The sequence below is a fragment of the Anopheles bellator genome, chromosome 1, assembly GCF_943735745.2.
Source record: "Anopheles bellator chromosome 1, idAnoBellAS_SP24_06.2, whole genome shotgun sequence".
Lineage (NCBI taxonomy): Eukaryota > Metazoa > Arthropoda > Insecta > Diptera > Culicidae > Anopheles > Anopheles bellator.
The window spans coordinates 21,530,320-21,553,964 of NC_071285.1; the positions used below are offsets into that span (position 1 = coordinate 21,530,320).

At 44.0% G+C, this 23,645-nt stretch overlaps 1 protein-coding gene across 2 annotated transcripts in view; it reads right to left on the reverse strand.

Moving 5' to 3' along the window:
- LOC131206307 (calbindin-32) overlaps positions 1-23,645 on the reverse strand; it is a 58,703-nt gene that overhangs the window by 16,637 nt on the left and 18,421 nt on the right. For both annotated transcript variants that reach the window (XM_058198821.1, XM_058198819.1), the window contains exons 2-3: positions 18,811-18,863; positions 1,636-1,862 (exon numbers count right to left, since the gene is read on the reverse strand). In XM_058198821.1, the coding sequence (XP_058054804.1) occupies positions 1,636-1,777 (142 nt within the window). In that variant the 5' untranslated portion in view covers positions 1,778-1,862; positions 18,811-18,863. The remainder of the gene's footprint in view (positions 1-1,635; positions 1,863-18,810; positions 18,864-23,645) is intronic.

Consider the following 23,645-nt stretch of genomic DNA (forward strand, 5'->3'; position numbering starts at 1 on the left):
GAATATTTATTGTCATGACATATCCTAAATTCGGGCAAGTCTCTGGTTATGCTCAAAACTTTCGTCAAATTTCGAAACACTATTGTACTGTGTTTAATGAGCATTAAACAATTAACCCCCGCTGCGTATGCTGCGGCAATTAGTCAGCTTCCGACAAGCTTCCGTTATGTGCGGAATTCACGGCGAACGCACTACCGGACGTGACATGTTTCGCAAACCATTTTAATCACACATCACGCTTCCGCCTCAACCGGATGTTCCACAAAACCACAAACCAAGCTCACTAACCGTCTTCTTGGTCCATTAAAAAAAACCGATAGCAACCACAGCTCTTTGACGTGGTTGGCACGCTCAAAACCCATCTGTACGGTGTGGATTGTGCGGCCGACCGCCACAATGGTCTAATAATTGAGTTCACTCGGAAAGAGATTTCAAGCCCAAGGCAACACGGATTTCGGGTGGCTTTAAAGTGAGCTTTGGAATTGTTTGGATGGTTTATGTTAAATTATTCCGGGGTCTCTGACATGACTTAACAGGAACAGGAATTGTAAGCTGTAGCCTCTTTGAAAAACATCAATTAAAATATTATAGTTTATTTTTATTTTTACATGAGTTGATAACAGCTTTAAATTAATATTTCTATAAAAGGAATACTTAACGTATGTGATAACTATGATATCCTTGCTTGTTCAAGTTGCTTCAACTGATAAATTGATTAAACACCACCGCAGGGTGATGCTATTTGGCCTAGAATACATAATTATCAATTTACTAAACACAAAACCCGTTTCTAAGCACGGCATCGTCAGAAGCAGCGCTCCGAAAGCAATGAAATCCCTTGGCAATCGCGTCGCAAAATCGCAGCAATCAAACATTTGATCTTTCGACACCCGAAAAGTTGCCAAAGTATTTGGCGGCGGTAAAAATGGGTCACAAAACTTTCCACCGGAAACCGGATCCGGACCGGACGGACGGACAAAAATGCAACAAAAACGGCCTGTGGAACAGATTCATGACCTGGGGGGGCTTGAGAAATTGAAAAGGATGGCAAAAAACGTTTGTGCACCGAATCACGGCCCAGTGATTCTGGAACAGAAGCAAAAAAAACAGAATGATCACAAAATAGCGGCACCCCCGGTTCGGTTCATTGTGTGGCGTCAAACTTTCTTCCAGTTGTGCCAAACCAAATCGCAAAATATTGAGCCCAAAAAAAATATGGGGCCATCGAAAGATACGTTTTGAAGGCTAGCAAATATCTCTCTGGCTCTGGCTGAGGTAATCAAAATATGAAAAAAAGGAATCTGCAGCCATCCGATGCGGAATCCAACTCAGCAGCCGCAGCATAAAGTGCGGGTAATTTCACGAAATGGACTGCTTTGGCCTCCGAAACGGTCGGTCTTGTCTGCTCTGCCAAAAACAAAAATGACGATCATAAAATAAACTACTCCTCACGGACGCCCCCAACCGACCTAAGCTCGGTGCCTCTACAAGCGAAAGAAGAGCGAGCTATGGCAGCCAGAGTCCTTTCGGAAACCGCGGAAAAAAGTGGACGTCAGTGGGCTCATGACTAACTATTGTATGTTTTTATCTTATGGGTAAACAATCCGGCCCCAAACGCACGCCGCTGGTACTCACCGTCCCGGTCGTAGTGGCTCCAGACGTCCATGAACTGGTTGGCGGACAGCTTCTTCAGCTCGCGCGACTCCGGGTCCCGGTACTGGCGCATAAAGTTCTGGGCCTTCTCGAGATGTACCTTGTTGTTTGCCGCCTGGTCCATGTTTTCGCCTTCCGTGGCTGTTGCCGAGGTTCCTCTGGGCTTACTTCAAAGTGCGCACCCGGGCTGCCGGGCCTGTTGCCGGGTTCTGAGAGAGAGAAATTGGAAAGCGAGCGAAGTAGAAGCATAGATAAGAGGAAGCTGGCAATCAAACGGACAGCCGCTGTGACAGGCACTGCTGTAGGAGCGTCCCACGAACCCCACGATGCAGCAATTCGCCGTTTCAATCTTGGACCCTGGGGAGACTGGACCCCTGGCGGTGAGCAGTGTCGTCAGTGTTTGTGTTTTTACAAACACAGCGACCGGCGGCACAGCAAATAAACGACATGTATCCCTCGTAAATCCCGCGCTAAGATATTGGCTTGTCAAGGCCGGAGCACAAGGATTTTCGTATTTGTTCGAGGTGGCGGGCGGGCGGCCGGACTAAGCAAACCACCCCGGGGTCCAGCCAAACTCCAGGCTGAGGCCGTGCCCGCCCCGCGGGGCTCGGGGAGCTAAACGGTTGTTGGCCATGGCCACTCACAACCCACGGAACTGCTGCTTCTTATGGCCCACTGTTTACTCGCATGAGATTGTTTTTCCAGCACGGGATGTCCTCTGGAGGCGCCAGAGCATATCTGGTCTGGTGGGGTATTTTTTTCCAACCCGGACTTTCGGACCACTCGATTTGTTGTCTGTTTTGTAGATTGATTTTCAACCGCTGATAGTGTGCAGTGTGGACGCCAATAAATGAATTACAGAGCTCTACACACATAGACATATTTTACGAAGGATGGAATGAACATGGGTGTCGTGTTGAGTCTGGTTTTTTAACCACTTTCGATAACACCAACTCACCATCAAACGGGCCCGAGTGTAGTCACTCGAGAGTGCTTCAATAGATTCGGCAAATATTGAACCACTTCCGTTATCGAGCAGTTTGCTTTAGTGCGCGTACACCACGTACCCGCGGGAGGATCCCTGGCTCTAACCGTCGGCACAGACATCAAAGAACTTTTTTCTCGTCCCACGTCGGCAGAGGTTGACTTTTGGGCCGGAAAGTAATTGTGGGGAACTTTTTCACTATCGTTGATTAGTGACCTCCGGCGGGGCGACTCGGGATGCCCGCGGGTGAAACCAATAAAAAGTTAATTTTGCAAATGAACTTGTAAGCTGAACCCAGAACCGGCCACCCGAACGGTCCGGCGGTTGAGAACTCAGTTGAGTCGCTTTCGGCTGCTGCTCTGGGTCTGGGTTCGAAAGCGACCGAATGAAGTCGATTAAGTAAACAACGAAAGAAACACGAACCAACTTCCGCTCGTTCTGTCTTGTGTTTCGAACACAATACAACTCAACCAACCGGTTCGCTGTTCGCTCCGTATTCGTTGAAGTAGATTTTCATGCAGAAAAGTAGTTTGAAAGGAATCTACATACTGTCAAATTTTATACAAAACTAAGGTATACGGAAATCATAAAACAGTAGAACTTGGAACTAACTATGAAAGGGAATCCTTTTTGGCAGAGTTGTTCAAGTGAATGTACCATTTGGAATGTTTCAACAAGCACCATCTTGGCCACATTTAGCGAATGGCTTCGAGTGATTTGGTCCTATTTTCCAAACAATCATTACCACTGTATAGAGCAAATAAAAATTTGATGATAATGGATTTGGATTTACTTTAAAGGTGATGAAGTAAACTGTGATAATTAAGAAAAATGCGGTTACTGACCAAAACTGGAATTTGATCTTCTTCCGCGTAGAGCCTTCAATGCGTTCTTCGTTTCGGTTTCTATGTCTTCTATCGATTTAAAACGGAGCGACCTCTTCGACTCTCTTCGATATTCCAACAAGGTTAGAAAGATCCCGGACTCGGTCAACCGACGATTTTGGACCACTTATTCTTCGATTTCATTGACGTGTCAGTTTATGTTGATGGTCTTCCTGAACTCTTTGAACATTTTGTGCCACTCTTGTTTTCAATAGAACTTGCTCACTGGAACACCTTTTGCAACATTTTTAACTGTTCATACCCGTACGAAAAAACACTAATTAGTATGTTGACGGATAATTTGACACAGATGTTGGTGATAGTGTTGCCAACTTAGAATTAAAAACAGTTGTTTATCTATCGGAATCACAAACAAGTTCAGATTAAAAATTCTCCTTACTCCTTTTGACCACAGTTTTATCGTTGTACCATTGTATATCATTTACATATTATATTCTTGTAACGTCACACATATGGAATGCCTTTTACTCGTATTTCTTCGCTTACGACCTACAAAGCTTGTGAAAAATGTGTCTCTTTTGGGAGCTGACGGCATATCGGTACCGTTTCTGTGGGTATTTATGAACCAGTGCAAACCACCACAATGCCCATGCCCGTGCCAAGGCAATAAGGCCGGGTGCTGTATAATTGATGTACCCACTTATGGTGATTAACAATGTTCCTTTCGAGCCGTTCTGCCTGCCTCTGGTTCTTGGGGCTGGCGATTGCGAGGTTTCCGTATCATAATTAGACGCCCAAGCAAACGATGAAGTTCTCGGTGAGTCTGACTCTGGCGCTGCATCCAGGTGAGTGAGTAGTCAACTTTTCGCCAAACTTTCACGTTGCTCCGGACGGAATCGTCGAATCAGCGGAGCGGGGTCCGTCGGGCATGTTTGGGTCGACGATGAAAGCTCATTACGGGTGACAGCTTTCATGGTGCTTTCCGCACTGTTTTCAGAGCGATTCAACAAGTTTTCAGTGGTCTGGGCAGTTAGTCTGGGCAGTACCGGAGAACAACACTTCTCGTTTCCTGGTGGCACCTGGGGCAGAGGAAGGAAAGTGTATTTGCTAATCTCCATGGTCCACATTTAAATTGTGGTTTCTAGTGCCGAGGTGGCATGAGTGTTTGCCCTTCTCGGGCAGAATTTGATGTTTGAGCAGGGCTTCTGAAAACCAACATGTTTACCTTAGGTAAGTAGCCAAATGGAGCCGTTTTTAAATTGGAATTGAAAACTACAAGGAACAGCGAAACATACTGAAGGTTATTTTTGGTAACATTCGTAATTGTTATAAGATGTAGAGGCCTTCAAAAAAATGCGCCTAAAAGTATGCTTAACGTATGTCAGTAGCACGTGATCGTCCGTTCTCTTCTTAGTTTAACTGAATTTGGAAGCTGATCCACAAATAGTATCCGCTAACCCATCTCAGATTGTTACGAATTTCCTACGGTATTGATTCGTATGAACAATCCACCCGAAAAGATAATACTTTAATTCCAGCTAAACAATATCCCGTCGAAAGGCTAACCTCGTCCAACCGATCAGTCGAAAGATAATAACCAAGACCAAGTCGCGTAATTAACGGCCCAAATTAAGTGCCCAAATTCGAAGGAAACGTTACCCGGTCGCTACGTAAAGTGGTGTTCGCACTGCTACACGGTAGACAGCTTTATCGACACCGGCTTTTATGAGCGCTTTGACGAGCCCAAGCCGTACGTTACCACCAGGGCCAGGGAGGAAATCAGGGCCAGGTGTCGGTCGGGTCGATGGCATGTGTCCGAAAGGGCTGCAGCTTCCGAAACGTGACTGAAATTTCACACCGAACCAACGAAGAAGCGGCCCAATCAAGCGGGTGCCGTGGCCGTAAGTGAAACTCAACCCGCACTGCGCGACTTCATGGTCACGACTCGGTCACCATGACCACACGTTGAAGACGCCAACGCCGATGAACGGTGCACGGGCTGGGGTTTTATCTCGGTTCTAGTTTAGCCCGACCGAACCGCCCAAGTGGTAAGTAAAAGACTGGCGAAACTTTTCTAATTACATCCCAGGACGGAGGCTGGCGAACGGTTTGGTGGACGACGCGCTGTGAAGTTGCTCCCGCTCGACGGAAGCTGCGCTCGATTGGGCGATGTGCAGTGTGAATTGGGCTATGCAAAATGTAAACTTATTCATCAGCATTTTCAGTGGTACGCGTAAGCCACCGCTTGGTGGTAGCTCTTTGGCACAGTCTGGCATAGTTTTCCTTTTTTTGGGAAAAGATGTTGTTTGCGATATGTTTGCGGTAGATGCGGTATGCCTTGCATTGCATGCCAGTGAGATTATAACTTTTCCTTGCTTATCAAATTTTACATTCATGCTCATATTTCTCGCACGGTTTCTGCTACTTTTCCACATTTGTTTACATTTGCTGCCCTTTAACTGAACAACATATTTTAAATTTATCACCAATCCATAATGACCAATCAATGCAGGGAAATTTGCAGGAATCATTTAGAACTAACAGCGCAACTAGTCACCTAGTCTAGTCTAGTCAAGAAGTGACTAGCAATGGTAATACGTACGAAAGAGAGTTCTTTTGCTGCTGCGAAACTGTTTTGAGTTCTTTTTTGATAATTGACGAGTAAGCGGTTTCACTTTCAACAAGAAAAAAAACAAATTACCGTACAACTTTTGAATAGAAAAGGTCAGCTAGAAACATTTTCGTACAGATTTGACAATAGTTGTTGTTTGAATATTTGAAGTTTTGAGCAAAATGATTTTTTTATAAACATGGCCGCCAAGTTTGAGTAATGATGGATCGACTTACTACTAAAGTCTCAATAGACTTTCAGAAAACAAACGAAGTAGACGGTGTTTCGAGTTGGTGCTACTTCAAAATAGCCAAAAAGCATCAGGTAATTAAGGTATGTTTTTTGTTTTATTTTGGATCGTAGTTTGAAGTTTTTTGATTTAACATTTCCTTACCTTATTTTAGTTATTTAAAATTAAATTATTTTACTCCCCTTAATTTTTTATCGTATCATTTTAACACACTGGGGTTCCAGGAAGCTACCAAATGTCATGCATTTTATTTGTTTTACAATCTTGCGAAAAGAACCCAAGAAAGAAAACCCTCACCGGAAGGATGTACGATGTGTGTTCAATTCGGATTCCTAGGTCCCCCAGTCGGTTGGTAAGTAGGATGTGTTTCCGATCAACTGTCGAACTTGACAAAGACCATCGGATGTCACCGTGAGGGTCATCACGATTACACTGGCGAATGTTCCTATTTTCCACGGTCGGTTAGCTGCAGTGCCGCAATGTCTTGACTGCAGATGCTGCAAGCAGGAGCTTTCAACAATCCCTTTATCGTTTAATAGCAATTCCTTTGGACCAGCACCACGCAGCGGACAGCATCTTCGGATCAGCCTCAGCCTCGTTGGCGCAACCGGCGACGGAAGCAAACGAGATTGTGGCAAGTGAGTTCGCTTCTTTCGGTTGACCTTTTTGGGACAGGGGATGCATTTTACGAGCAGTGAATGGTCAATGGGAAATTGTCACGCCATACAGCAAAGAAATAAAGCCCGTGTTTTGAGCGGTGTGGAATCTATCGAACCTTTCGAACCTATATTTTAATCCTGGCTCGAAGATTGACCTTTTTAGTAGACGAAATTGCCGAAATGTCAATAGGAGTTTGGTTTTGTTTTCCTCGTTTGTATTAAATTTTGGTACTATCAGATTCCGACGACTACTTCGGGACTCGAATGGGATCGGCATTCCGGTACTGATGAAGGGGCAGGGGGTATTCCGAATGGGCAGATGACGGGACTGCTTGCTACTTGCACCAACGGCAGCGAAAAGGATTAACTAAAAACATGAATAGCTGATGAAGAGTCATCGGAAGTATATGCAATACGCTGCTCATTGTTTGCTCTCGGCTGGTTCGAATTTACAAAGTGCATCGCCCATTCTCAATTATTAAATCATCATCATCCTTACACGGGTACGCCAGCACACGGCACGTTCAATGGATGCTCACTGTTGTGCATCTACGCTTGATTTCATTTGACTTTCAAGTGAATTGATTTCGTATCATTTGGTATTGAAAGTGACAAAGTGTTCGTTAAATACAAACATTAGTTTTTTGTCAATTTTGTAAAACCCTATGAATATTGCCTACATCTAGGCGACTGAATGAGTCAACCGGAAAAAATAGTGTTTCATTTTTACAAAGTAGACAAGACATTATGGGCGTTTTAAATTATTAAGAGAGCTGCTAGAACAATATTTCTCGTGTAGGCCACGGGGCCCTAAAAAGGCAGTTAAACACACATCAACATCGAAAAACAGAGACAACGCCAGAATGCGGACATTATGGTATTTGCGTACATTACGGCCAACAGTATTTATATCATCATTCTTGTGATACTCTCAATTAGTTTAGAAATAAAATTTAACGAGTGTCTGCTATACTCTATTTGTTCTGTTTCTATTCTGGTTTTTCATACAAGTAATCGCTTTAGTCAAAGTTAAAAAGAGTCACAAATTACCACACTTTTCGATTATTCAAACCAGATGAACAAACGACATGTCAAGAGTTAGGGGAAGATTGAGGGGAGCGAAAAATGTTTCATGGTTCAGTAATTTAAATTAACGCAAAATTAAGAAAATTAACTAAAAGTTTTGAAATAAATTCAATCAGTTACTCAATCAATTTGAAATTTATTCGTTGGCGGCAATCGAAAGACAAAAGCATTTGAAAAAGTTTTGTTCGGTTCCCAACATAAATTGGCCAACAATTGTTTGCCAGCCGTTCAGCAGTGTACTACATAAGCCAAGAGACACCGGGCCAGCCAGCACTAGTTCAGTGCGCATTGCAAACCCCTAATGGAAATGATAATTTATGCTTCCCGAAAACAACATCCCACATTTGGCCGTTTTCGATTGAAATCGTCCTTGATCCGTGTCGTGGCTGATGCCACTCTGCAGTGGTCCACAGCCCTGACAACGAACATGGCTTCACCGCCGTAATGGATAGTGCTTCGTAAGCACACAGTTTGTAGCTTCCAGTTGATTTAGATATCGCTCTTCAACGCCTCGAATCCTGTGCAGTTTAAGGGCTAGTTTTCTGAATTTATGTCTTCGTGCCGAGGATATTTCGAGACGGGGCCCCAAGGCTGATAGCAACCGTGGCCGTGACGACGGCTTTTGTGCATCAGGCGCGCAGATCTACACTAGTTCGGGGCGGACCAACCGCTGTGGAAAAAACGTACTGAGAGTGTTGTTGAGTGTTTTATGCTGAATCTGCTGCATTGTGGCTCCGGGAATGTACTCTCACAGTACAGGCCGAGGTATAGACTTTTGGAGTCCAACATCAAAATGCGCCGTGCATCGAGAGACCTCAAATGGGAACGCAAGTGTCGGCGAAAGTGGTTCCAGTCGGGACTGCACCGAAAGAAACACACTGGCCAAGGCAGCCGGCGGGCAATGCGCAGTGTTATGTGGAGTGTTGTGTGATTTCGAATTCAAAACAAGAAACAAAACCCAAATGCTCGGCGCTCGGCGGAACGGCAGGGCGTCCGTACGCTCGAAGGCACGTTGCGAAGGGCACATTATTGTTGCAGCATAACGATGAAAGCGGATTCACATCAACCTAATGCTGTGCCAATGATGCTGACGGTGCCGTGGGTGGCATATGAATTATGTTGCACTTTCCAGCACGACATGGCACGGGACTTCAGTGGACTTATTGAATGCATCTTCAAAGTAACCTTGTTTTATAGGTTTAGATTGAACATGTAGGAGTATTTTAAAAGATAGCCCTTATATTTTTGGTAACTGTTTTTTGTTTTACAAATATTATTCATACATTCGTCGTGAAAAATACTTGACTCAAAAGATGAAAAATAAAGAAAATGAAGTAAGAATGTGTAAAAAGGATAAAGTAATTGTTGAAAGTTAATAAAAGAAGTGCCATATTAAAAAAAAACAATAAGACTATTTTTTAAATGATTAGAATATTAGGACTTTTAATTAAATCATGCAGATTTATTTAACAACTGTTCGACCTAACTATAACAACAAAACATGTGACTACTTTAATATATGTTCGTCGTTGGCTACTACTTTCTCCTACATTTCAGGTAATTCCCGGATTTTCCTTTTTTCAGCGTCTCTTTTTTCAATTCATGTGGAACACATAAGACATTTTTCTAATCATTCCCATGGCGCTCAGACGTTTGGAAACTGTCGTATGGTCAACTCCTAAAATTTTTGCTAGCTCTTATTGTACCTGACATGTATCCAGATCGAGCAATACTGGCAAAGACATTGGCATAAAGTATGGAACGGGGTTTTACCTTTCGATAACGATCATTTCTTTCACCCATAAACTGCTCGGCCACAACAGCGAACTGCTTGCTGTTTTCTGTTTGTTTCCGAAGTCATGCAAATACATGCACAGTGGAACACAATGGTCGGGTTTCGAGCCGGGTTGGCCATAAGCCAACCCGGAGCAAACTAATGCTCTGCCGAAGGTCGTCAGACAAGCTGCAGTCGCTCTACAATCATGATTGCAATCGCCTACTGGAGACACACCGGGGAGGAGCTGCAGAGCTCCGAACGAACCTGCAATTGTTCAGGACGAACATACAGTGGGCCTCTGCATAGGGCGTTTCAACCCACGCACGCTCCATCCAGAAATCGCTGCACCGCTGTTCGCTCCATTGCTCGCTCGCAAAGGACTGCAAGGATTAGGCGAACAACAATCAATTCCCTCCACAATCGATGCTGCAGCTGCATCGGTGTCTTTCGGGCGCCCTAAGATCGGTCAGTGGTCAGTTGCTGACGTAAGTAAATGATTTGTGGCATCCACACAGCATTGTGTGCTGCATCTCAGTGCCAGCACGCAGCATGCATCTCGAGTCGATGAAATCCGATCCCCGGAAAGGCCCGATGGGTCCTGATAACCGTAGGTTCGGTGTCCAACGTCCAAGCATCGTCTGGCGCACCTGGTACGTTGGCGTTGAGCGTGTTTAATACAGCCCGGAGGCTTAACATGAATATTGAACAGATGGAAATTTATTGCTTTCGATATCACTGTTCGAGGGCAATTTACTATTAATGCTCTTGGTGATGTAGACGTTGACAAGAGTGGCCCACGGGCTCGCATGGCGTTTTCGAGAAGCAGAAATCATTAGTTTGATAGGTTTATGCGATCTGCTTTTTTCCATTAAGTTAAACTGTTTGAGGCTAATAAACAAGCTTGAGCTGTGTAAGTGGGGCAATCGAATTCAAACGGAGATAAATATCTGTTCTTGGTGATCGTCGTGATTGGGATTTATTATTAACATAGTCCTCTCGTATCAGCAGGTATTTGACGTGCGAAATAAGGATTCTAGGACGTGCTAAGCTTGTATTTATTTTTAGTTTAATCAAAACTCTCAACTTCAGTTACAGTGGCATCCTTTCCACTACAGTAAATATGTAAATTACGTTCTTTTCCCAAGCAATTCCATCAAGCAGTTCCGAATTGGGGTATAAATGTTTTATTTTTGTCTTACTTTGTCTCAGCCATTACGGATTTTGGGTCCATTTTTATTTGTCATAACAATTCTCAAATCGTACAGTTCGACATTGGGTTCGATTTCTACTTTATGGAAATTTCGGAACAATCGTGACGTTATTGAGCAAAGCAAAACCTTAAACTCCTAATTTCGGTAGCAATTGGTTGGAACAGTAAGAGGAATCAATGTTTCTGCACTATTGAACTCGTAAATACTCGAAAATGTAGTCGACCAAGAACCCGATTGGAAACTTTTGGAATTAAAATTGTCAATCATTAACATCAATCTGCCCATTTCCGTTGGCTCCACCATGGCAGGCCCATTAACAACGAACAAAAGTTTAAAGAAGGCTCGAGAATGCCGTTGATTTGACAGGATTTATTGAAGCTATTAAGATAATCGAAGAAGTTGTCTAGTTCATTTCGTCCTTTTTTGTTAAATATTCCTTCTGGCTTTGGAATCGTGCTGTGATGTGCAGTACCTTTTGTTCTATTGCAGTCGAACCCGTGCTAGGGTCACGGAGGGTTTCACTGAATCCATCCAGATTCCACGAAAATGTGTCAAGATGCTAAACGGCCGATGGCGACGGGCGTCGTAACATTGGCGGAACTTTGAATTCGAAGTGAAATGCGAAAACACTAATAAAAATGAACCATTTCAGAACCTTCCCGGCCCTTGGGTTGGCTCCTTCGGGGGCTGGGATGGAACCATCGGTCCACTTCCGATCGTGTAACCCTTTTCCGGTTCCCGTACTCGGGGATTTATGTTTCGTGAAATAAAATCACCCAGCGCGGCAAGCGTGGAAGGATGTAATTGAAGTGAATCGGAGTCTCCGGAATGGGCGTCTCGCATGGCTCTTGGGGGACGACCCAGACCGACCGCCAGGAAGTGATATTCGGGTTGCCTTTTTGGCTGGAACGGTACGTGCCCGAATGTTTTACCCTCTTACAGAGGCCTGCGAATATTTTATTTATATAGAGGAAAATAACAAAAAAGGAACAGAAAAATCGAAACAGAGGCCCTGAGGAACTGAGGGTACGGACCGATCATAAATAGATAAATATGTGGGGTCCTAATCGGTTCGGAAAATTATCTAAAAAGGTTAGGTCCATGGTTGGCAGCGAACAGGGGCCAGTATGTCGAGCCCTCGAGCAAACCCGTTCCAAGAGGATGCCGGTCAATGGGTGACCAATTTACTTCAACACTCACGGGACGTAGATTATCCAATGAAACGAAAAATGCTGCTTTGCGCTGGCAACCTTTCCCGGCAGGCGACGGTATCAATGAATTTTAAAACGGCTTCCGGGCTCCGTAGAAACCGTGTGGACATGTGAAAGCATTAGGTAAATGAAATAATGATTTAAAGGGTTTTTCGAACACGAGGCTAAAAAATCTCAAAAGGGGTTAGCGCTTTATGTAAAACAGCTTAAAAATGTCTGCAAATTATGGGAAACAAAATAAGCTCAGTTTTAATAAGTTAAATAACAGGATTTCTATGAGAGTGGCTAAAAAAACTAAGAACTAAAGAAACCGGTGGTTAAATCTAGCAACAAAAACATTACGAAATGCAACAAACTATAGTTAACACAAAACGGTCAATAAAACGAGTGCAGAAATAGCAAACACAGCGTAGCAGCAGCAAATAGCATTAATTGAAAGTGAAATAAAAATCAGAGAAAAATGAAAGTAAATGAGGCAATTTTGGCGAAGATAAAAAAGAAACAAGTCAATAATGAAGTTAATCTTCCTGTAGATTGCTGGATTTTCCAATGGCCGCTATATGAAACGAAAGATGTAAAACAAAGAGAAGACAATTGAAAACCTTAAAGAAGCAGCCATTAATTGCAAATGAAAATCAAAGGCAAAATGAAGCCAGACTAAAACAAATCAGCCCGTTCGGAAGGAACAGAAACGAAATACATCAACAATCAAGTTGTCCACAGTCAAACGACTCTTGGGCGGACGGAAAAACAAGACAAGAAATGTCATAAAGACCTGAGATCTTTCGTAGACGTACTTCCAGCGAATGTCAAGGTCACCTCGGGAACCCCCCTGGAGATTATCGCCACGAAGCATCGTGCACAAGGCCCTCGTGTCACCAAAATTCACATAAAACCGACACTCATTCGATTTTTGCAAAAAAAAAAACGGAACAAAATAAACCAAATCTTAGCCAAACTACAATAAATTCACGTTCGTTGATTGTTTTCCGTGGCACTGCGTTAGACGCAACCGCTTTCCGGCTACAATATTCTTGTACCGTATTTGCGTTGGCATCGTGCCAAATCTTTCTGGCGACAGCGTCGGTGGAAGCAATCTAAGACAAAGCGCCCCTGTCGGCCGCGGTTTCTCTCCACGGCTACGACGCTGAAGCATTGCATTCGGCGGCTGCGGCTTAGCGGCGTAAATTTACGGAACCAAATAAATCCCACTAATCGACCGCTCGGGGCGTCGCACTCCCTGAAACCGACGGCAACGGGACGTTAACGGAAGCTGACAGGCACCTGACCTGTCACAAGCTCACAATCGTCCATGAACTGTGGCCGTGTGGTCCGGAATCGTTCACTCCGTGGACGTTTACTTCTGCCACAATTTTCGGCAGAATTTAACCTCACGTTGCGTAACTTGCGTACGGTGCAGGACACCGGAAGCGCTACAACGCGCGCGAAACCGGAAACGGAGCCGAGGAAGACGTTATTTTTGGACCATCGACGAGCATCGACGGTGTGGCAGCTTTTGGGCGTGGTGGTGAAGTCGGTTGAGTTTTCGTTCCTTTTCCGGGGTTGTCGGAGCAATTGATTAAATTACCAGGTAAACCGACTGCGTGACTTTGTAGGCCCTGCCCCGTTCTTGGAAGTCGAAGTGAAGGCCGTGCCGTGACTTTCTTTGTTTCGCAACTGGTCTAGCAGGTTCGATCGAAAGGATTACCCAAGTCCCTCGGGGTCGGAAATGGTTTTATGGAACACCATCGTGATTTTCCAGAATCGTTGGCACTAAACTGTGCACATCACAAACACCTGTTCGGGTCCCAAGGGGGCCAACCAACGAAACGACATGTTGTCACACGACATGCCGAGAGCCCGCGGCCAACCCCAAAAAACGGCCAACCTCCTGGGTGCTTCATAAACGGAGGCGGATTTTTAATGCCGTTTGAAAAATTCGATTTTGTTGCTAGCCTTTTAGGCCTTTAATGGGCCTTTATGCTGGTCCGTGTGCTTACGGTGACACAAGTTTTCAAAAACATTAAGCAAACATATCAATCAAGAGATATTTATTTACTTATAAATTGAGTACCCTAAATCGGTCTTAGATCCAAGTTTTTACAAATGCAAACATCTAACGTCAACTGCCAAATACGCCTAGAGGTATGCAATAATGATCAGGTAAATATTTTCTAAAAATTACAATTAATGCAACAAGCTTTTCGAATCCCTGTTTCTCAAACACGAAAGAAAAGGGATTTGATTTGGGAAAGCGACATTCACTTTCCTGATCGTTCCCAAATCCCAACGGTTCACATCCATCAACCTATTGCTCACCAGAAAAGCTACTTTCAATCGAGCTGACATCAAAGTGACGGCGCCGCTAATTGATTGCTGCCCTGCTGACGATGTACTGACAGCTTCGTCTTCTCTCGGCGGTCGAGGTCGCTTCTGCGTTGAAATAGCTCGAGAGAAACCGGCGGCGGCGACCTTTTACAAGTCGACCGTAGCATCAGCCGGCGGGACTCAGCGTGATTCAAAATCCATTCTCGGTGTCCAGTCATTTCCAACCCTATGCCCTTACCCTTGTTAGGCACTTGTTGCGGCACATGGCCGATGGTGTAACGGTAGCCCTGAGAAAAACCTTGGTCCTGATCGCCTGGTCTAATTTTCGCGCTCTTCTCAGTGACACACGTTGATGTTCCGCACTGCAGGGCAAAACTGCAGTTTAGGATTCTTCTCGACAGTTTTACGTTCCTTCACGAAGCATAACCGGGACCCAGTATGGTCAACCTAGTTTCGATAGCCACCAGGTAACAACGGAACGATGGTTGTAATGGGTTTACGTTCAATTTCCTTCCACATCAGTGTGATGAGACGAGAAAGCGCACATGACATCCAATCATGGAACGTGGAACATTAACACCGAGTGTCGGACGCATACTTAATCAATGACGATGTTGTAGTGGTTCGTAAGAATTACATTTAATTTCTTGTTGCATAGTAAGACAAACTTCCAGGAGTTGATAGTTACAGTCTCTATCAAGTGGATCAAGTGAGTGTTTCGTTCCACATAGTTCTTTGTGATCCAAAAATTCTTTGTGAACTGTATCTCCAAAACTCATATCTTTTTGGCTGGTTGGAAGCAACGCAAACTTCAATTAATTAATTACTGTATCAATACTAGAGATAAAATAACCGTATTAAAATAAAGCTAAACAATTTTCAAAATAGTTCTTAAACTGTACTAAAAAGCTTTAGGAACTCATGTTAACGAATTATTTCTGACGGAAAATAACAATTATTGGAAAATCTCTGTTTTCGTTCGATCATTAATAAATCGCAGAGTACATTACAAAATATATGATAAAGATATTCTTGTTTTCTTGTTGTGTTAAGGAAAGAGTGGCTATGATAATCAACGATAAGTATCTCCTTGAAAAACATCTTTTCGTGTGTCAAACATTAGAACCAGCAACGAACAGGCCCCGGTGAACAATCGCTACGACCGGATCGTTGGGCGAACGACAAGAGTGTACGCCATTTATAAAGATCGCAGGACCTGGTGGTGAAAAATAAATACGTTGATTTCAATCAACGCACCACCATAAGGGCCAAGAAAGTAATGGTAGCGAAAGCTCTCCATAGAAACGAGGCCAAGAAAAATGGAGCCCCTGCCGATGATGGAGGCGCCTGGTGACTCACACGGTCCACGTGAGCGTCAGTCTGACACGTTAACGACCAACGGGCCGCGGTGTCGCGGACCGACCGTAGCCTGTTCCACTAATGGTGACTATCAATTTTTATCGACAGCTCATCGAGTGTCCAATACCTTTCAGGGGGCCCCATCAATTATACCAATATTGACTACTGGGTGTAGCGAAAATGGCCTCCGAAATCGGGAAAAACAAACTATCCGACTACGACTACGCCGCACGTGGAGCCAGGACCTCGGTTGGTATTGCTTCGCACCTCGCAACAAGAACATCGAAAACCCACCTCTCGGGAGCCGGATCCGACGGGTCTGTTCCGAATCTTCCCAGCCCACTCTCTACGCACCGTTCGGTCGTTCGGTTTCAAAGCGAAACGAATGGAAATTGTGGCATTGAGAGTGTGGCGTAGATTCGTTCCACGCAAGCACGGTGGATGATTTTTGAATGGGTCTGGTCTCTAGATATTGTCACCGGTGCCCAGCCCGAAACGCTTCGGTGGTGTGATTTACATTTGATGAATGATGAACGTGGCACTTTTATCGCCGCAGCACGGCACAAAAAGGCGAGTAGCACATAGTTCGAAACCGTTTCTTACGTGCAGCGGGCGTACATGTTTTATGCCCTTCTAACGGAGTGACTTTTCGGAGCACAGTGTCAAGCGGGAACGGGAAGTCAACAGCCATGCTGGTGATAAATGTTTCGGGGAGCTCAATTTATGGCACATTGTTGACAGTGAAACTCGATCAACATAAAGTTTTCAATTTATCAGCTTGAGGTTAGCTTTTCCAAAAGAAACAGGATGGCTTAGGGGTGTAGGAGATTCAACTTTGTGTAGCCATTGCATACATTAAGGCGTTATATATGGGGCACGTGTTTCAAAATGTTGTACTGTTCTTAAATATTCTAACAATTTCCTTTCATATATAAACTGAGTTCGATTTTAGTATACTAAAACGTGAAGTGATTAACAAAAATCCACTAGTATGTTTATTGCCAACACTTCCGAGAACCGTTTCGTTTTTCTCGTGCAGTTTGTCCGGCTTTGTCGAGCATCGTAGCATCGGGTGCCGTCCGGATATCGACCAATTGAGCGCTTTATGTGCTGCGCGCGGCTGCTGAACATTGGCGTCGGCTGTTATCAATCTCGTGCCATGCGTTCGTGATAGAATCCGTTTCGGGTGCTTCCGAGCGGAAGCACCGGTAGCGCTGCAAAAGCTTCCTGGAATGTTTCACCGAACCGGAGTGGAAGCCTGTGAGCCCCTTGCGTTCCGGATCCTACTCACTCCATTGCTCGCCGAGCTGTGAAATTGATTCTTCCGAAGTTGATGGTGGCAATGAAGTTTTGGGTGTCTTCTTTTTCGAAAAAAGAGCTGCTAGCGAGGTTCTGATGCTCGATGTATTATTTCGATAATTTCAACTTTGGTTGAAACCCAGTCGTTCTGAGTATAGTCTAATTTAAAATATTAAATTTAATCAATTTTTTTCAAGCATAATTGGAATAACAAAAAGTCCTTCTGTTTCAATTATCACACATAATTGCAGCTCAGTATTTCTCAGAAACGCTTGATGACCGTTTTTGTTTGTGGAGACTGCTAAAATTGGGCGGCTTAGCAGGTCAACCTGAGGTGAATCCGGTTCTGTGCCATTCACAAACACCCTGCGGGTAGCACAGAGTTGGCTCCAAAAAAAAAATGAAGAAAATGCAAGAATGGAACGGAACAGCACTGGAAAGTATGCGCTGCATGCAGAACAGGGGTTGTAACTTTCCCATTCAGCAGCACTTGGTCGCAAATGTGCGCCGAATGTGCGGGGTGGGCCCGGTAAGACGGGAAAATTAACTATTTAATTAGATTTTCCTTTCGCTCCACTGGCGCTCTCGATGATGGCGTGTGCCCGCCGAAAGGAAAGTGTTCACCGGTCGGGTATTCGGTGGGATTCTGGCACGTAGTAACTCTCTAATGAAACGTGATGGTCCCAAAAGGAGAAAGAAATTCCGGCCCATCGGGACCGAAGGACTGAGACCAGGCGGTTTGTGGGATCGATTGGGCCTTGCGAAAGGTAAGTTTATTTTTACCTTTCCGTCCTGCAAATTGTAATTGTTTTCTCTGTCTCCCTCACGCACTAGTAGACTCACACGTAGGCTGGCTCGTGAAAGCGGTGAAGTGATTCGATCCACGCACAGAGAGCTTACGGCTTACGGGCACTTCTACTATGCCGAAGCAAGCACTTTCTCGTTGTAAAATGGGGGAAAAAAACGAAACCAAAGCCAGAGCATTTCCTCGTATTGTGTTAGGCCGATAATTTAATCAAACACAGAACGGCCGCAGCGTGCTCCAATGTAAACCGGATTAAGGCGAACGAATGAATTAAACGAGTCCAGGGTAACAGCGGCAGGACATGGTTTTGTTGAGTCGCACCGTAAAGTTTTGCTTAGTGGAGTGGTAGTCATCCCAAGCCATAAATTTTCAATATAGCTCATCGAATTCAGTAATTCGTTTTCCCAAATTAAACTACCCATTAAACTTCTGGATACATGCCTCAACCTTTCATCATTTTTAAACATTCATGTAAAATAAATTAATATACAGAACATGTGTATGTTAATGAATAAAACTTCACGAAATGTGTGCGTCTTTGCAGCAACGACAAGTTTTAAGTTTTAAAAGAAAGTTGTTCTCTTCCTCATGTAAGAAGCTTTCTTTCTTTGCGCATTAATAAAGGACCTCATATGTTGAGAGACCTTACTTTGCCAAATAGAGCACATTTAAAGGCACACAAATTTGAAAACGAAGTTTATAGACGAAAGTTTAACTACCCGTTCACTTACCTTTAAGAGTTGGCGAAGAGCGAATTTTCAGCCCGTAGGTTGCAGACAATGATCTGAAAGAAACAAATATGAAAAAAAACTAAGATCAAATCTGTTGACTTCACATCAAACGTCACATCACAATCAAACACGTCAAATGAATCTCAATTATAGTCTCTATAGACGGTAAATAGCTTCAAAAATAAATAATCGTCTTAATTGTTGCAAAATCCACAGAAATCATAAGCAAACTGCAAGCCACACTCGGTCCATTTGTTTGTAGATTGGCTTCGGAAGAGATGAGTCAATGCGATAATTTAACATTACCACCGCAATGAAGAAGATTATGTTCATGTCCAACGTGCGAACGTAGAATCCGTACAAAATATTTCTCGGAAAACTGGGTGGAGAAAGTGAGCTGTTCGCAATCTGTGAAAAGCTACAGATCATGGCCAAAAGTTTTAATAGATAAACCGCAAAAAAACCCCACTCATAGAGTCCGGCTGGTCGGGCTGGTCGGACGATAAAGTTCTCAATTTCCCAGGACAATTTAGCCTCGGGATTCATGGCCCGGGTCCAGCCGGGCAGCGCGAAACAGAAACAGAAGGATTCGCACAGCACACCATCATCTACTCAGAGCAACCATAGTTAAGTTTGTCTCGCGGGACAGATTGTTCGGGCCGGAAGCGTCATAAAAAATGGTATTCTTTTCCGATGTCGACAGCACTACAACTACAAATGTCACTGATTTTCACTGACCAGGCGGGCCGAACCGGATACGGAAATGGTGCCATCCTCACTGCAGGACAGCAAGCCATCCGGATCGTTTTGTTGTGCGAAAAATGCAAATAACGTTTCCCGGGGAAAGATTTATTTGCTGGTCGTCAAATTTTCCGCTAAATTTCGTTCGCCTCCCGCTCAACCCGAGCACCAACTGGCCAGTAGTACAGGGCTGAAAACTTTCCTTTCCGCCTTTTACGACGTTACGACGACGTGCAGTTGTCGTTACAAACTCTAAACGCAGATCATAGTCAACGCAAAATCAACAGAAGGAACGACCCTTCGCCATCAACATTCTGAACGGAGTGTCGATCAAGCGATAAACTCAAAGGTTTTATCGCCAGAACGGGGGAAAAAGAGAGTGCTTCGAAAACATTATATAAATAATCATTTTTGTAATTTAAATAAATCTATTATAATGGATTTGTATTTTTTATTGCTTGCCATCGTTTCTTGATCATCTCGTGATAGTCCGGGGATACGTTAGAAAACATTTCATGTTCATCAGTCCTAATACGTTTTGTCACTATCTTATTCGCAATCATATTATTAATAATTAATTCATCATATAATTAATCGCATTCAACGACTTTTCATTTCAGTAATCATTTTTGCGATCAGTACGGCCAAAAGAGTGTCGCGAAGGTTAAAATATGGAGCTTTACAATTTAAATTACTTATTAAAGGAAATACTCTTATTCTCTTTTTATTCAATTTGGCAGATACAAAATTGTACACACGTCTGTTTGAATGTTGAAAGTAAATAAATAGTTTAGGGCTTTGTATTCATTAAAAAATTAATTAAAAAACGAGTGTGGAAGCTTGACGTTGTAAGCAGTTAACAAGTGTACTTAAAAACACACTTTACATACATCACGCTTTTACTTAAGAATTTACAGCATTTTCCAGCGATTGTTTAAAAATTTGACAACAGGTAACGTTTCTTCTGAAAGCGTTCTTTACATTGCTCACAGCCGCCAGCTGTAGACACTTGTAACGATGAGTTATTTGTTCTAGGATCCCTTCCGATTACCATTTCTCATATATTTTGTTTGTTTGTACGTCCCACCAACCACTGAGGACCATGATAAGACGCACAACTCGGAACCGTCGGAATATTATTTGAAGCACGTTCCATCGTCCGTCGTTCGTCTTGCGTGCGCACGCGGCCTATTTTCTGAGCCTTTTTCCGATCCCTTTGTAGAGCCCTTTCAGAAGCGCCAGAGCCACGGAATCGGCAGCGAAGGAGTCGGCGCGCGCGTACGTCGGGAGTGAAATTCGAAAGTCGAGCCGCCGAGACGTCGCTGTGATAAAATTTAATCATAAAATATTGTTGCCCAGCCGACCCGAGTCCCGAGTTTCGGTCGACCCAAGGCCGCGTTGGTTGGAGCGCGTGATTTTTCATGCGAAATGTTTTATTACAGAATGAGAGGTTTGGAAGCCCGACAAATTACGCGTTTTATTACGCCACTACGCCACGACCTGACGGCAAGGAAACGAATTACAACTTCAAACGTGGCAGTACGCTCGCCCGGATCGGGGCCGCCGTTCGGACCGCTAGTATGCTTACGGAAGTATTTAAGTGAAATTAATTGTTTGCCTTTGGTTTAATGTGTGACCTAAGGCAAGGCTTGAGATTACTCACCGGCGTCACTCATAATTACGGTCGCTCGTGGGCCCACAATCATATATAAAATGTTAATTCGATACTTTCCAAAACCAATTACGGCTCGTAAAAGCTTATTAAACGAAATCGTGATCCTTCCGGAGAGAAGAAAGGGGGCACCGTTCAAGAACATCCGGAGGACGACGATTGAACCGTCGAAGAGTAATCAAAAGCACGCCCCATTTTTAATTGCCGCACCGTCTCACTGGCATTTGGCACAAGAAGCTAGAAACCGAATTGCTATTGCGGAAGAGATTAAACAGTCGATTGTAATCAGTGCCAGGATGGTCCTCTGCACACTACCAGCAGGAGATAAAATCAAATAGTGCCCACTTACGTCCGTAATGTACAGTAATCAAAGCGCTACGCTTTGCAGTAGCGGGTCCGAGCAGAGGACAAAACCGATGATGAAACCCAATTATTGGCCAAGATTACACTGGTCGAGTCTTCAACATACTCTGCTTCAATATTACATCGGGTAGAAGTAGATCGCGCTGAAGGGCGGTCTCTCCCCTGGCGATTTGTGTGTGGCAAACATAATCCGAAAGAGCAACAAAGTTTAATTACAACGTATGTTTTCATTTGGGAGATTTTGACAGTTTTCAATGACCCAACTCAATCTGGATCGTCCCGTCCCGTCGCCGACACGGAGGAACGGCGGCGCTACGTCGCCCTCGCCTAATGAGCGAATCGATAAGTGTCCGAAAGGTAGTTTGAGTAGGAAAGTTGTTGAATAGTTTTCAATATCTTTAAGGTAAACGGTGCTACAACGGGCTAATTTAGATAGTAAAATTTTCATTTTGCAACAATTCAAACTTCTGCAGAGAAGATCAATAAGGTGGTTATCAGTCGAATAAACAAATTGATAGGATTTCGACCTCACTTTTTTGGATCTTTTGACACCCTAAATGGAATATGATTTGTCACAAAAACTGTAAAAACTTAAAACTAACAAACTTAAAAAAATCCCAAAACTTTGTCACTTGAAATTCCGTTGAGAACCGATTCGAATTCGATAACCGATTAATTTTATGTAAGGTCAAATCATTTCTATATTTACGAGAAATGAAATCAATTTAATATTTTCATACAACTCCAAAACGTTCAGAGCTACATTCCATCCATCATCAGGACAGGATTCCATCATTACGGAATTCAAGTTTCGCAAGTGTCACGGCAAGGATATCAAGCGCCCTCGGGCACGCTTCATCAGCTACGGTGCCCGTCACGGGGCCTCCACCAAAGCGCTGGCTCTGCGAAAAGTGCGTCAAAAGCGTGTGGTTGTGAGTGTGAATGTGTTTGGGGTGTCCTTTGTGGGTGCCACCAACGTAACGTTCGACCCAAAGTTTCCATCTGTTCTGTCGCGCTGTTTCGCCCACAACACGCTAAGCCTTTTATCGACACGTTCATTCAACATTAATTTCGGGCAGGCTCCGGCAGCCGGCCGTTGCCGATTGTTGTTCTGGTGCTGTGTGTGGAAATGAACAAAATTGCTGTGATTGTGAGTTAATTGAACTGCAGTGCACCAGCAGCGTGAGAGTGAATCAAATACTGTAGGCCAGGGGGCCAGTCAGTCGAACCGGAAAAAAGGGGATCATCAATTAATTGGTGGGGTCCCAAACTAAGTGAGGTGAAAGCTGAGTTGAACTCGTTGTGTTTGATAGGTTATTGAACCATTAATTATTTGAAATCGGTCGGTGATCAGTGTCTATTATCTTCTGTACGAACGGAACGAGCTCAATTGGGTCGGTAGGTCGCTAATGCATACTGTTAGGCGTTCCGAAATGAACAGCTCTAAATACAATCTCGGTTGCATTTGTAGGAACATGGTTGGGCATTCTTTCTTTATGCGCCACAAAGAAAGCAATTAATTCCGCTAAATTATCTCTCCATCGTAGCGTCGTTGAGTTGCTATCACAGCAAAATCGGAACCGAATCCGGTCAGCTAATCGAAAAGGTGTAAGACATTCGAAAACAGATGGGCTGCACGTTAAGGCGTAACGATTATTGCTGTACAACGAACTGAATGTTCCACTTGCAGCCAGCAAAAATTATTACCACTTTCAAACAACGGAAACCATGTTTGTTAGGCAATAAAATCTTTCAACAGAACCGTTTAACGTTAGATCCCCACATTCCCCAGCGTCACGCTATCGAAGGACATGCTTTTTTATTACCTTCCTCACGTCGGACACTCGGGCAATTGGCAACCGGGGCATTGCGATGAAGGAACGTTTTACGGTTTCCCCGTCGGTTGCCGTCATCCTGTTGCTCTCGTGTCACTGAGGAGTGCACGAGGAGCACCCAAGTGGCCACACGCTTCAATGGGTGTAACGGATTTCAATTTCAGTCACGCAACCGACTCGCTACATGGTGTCAATTAGGTCAGGCAGGAACGGCACCATCGCAG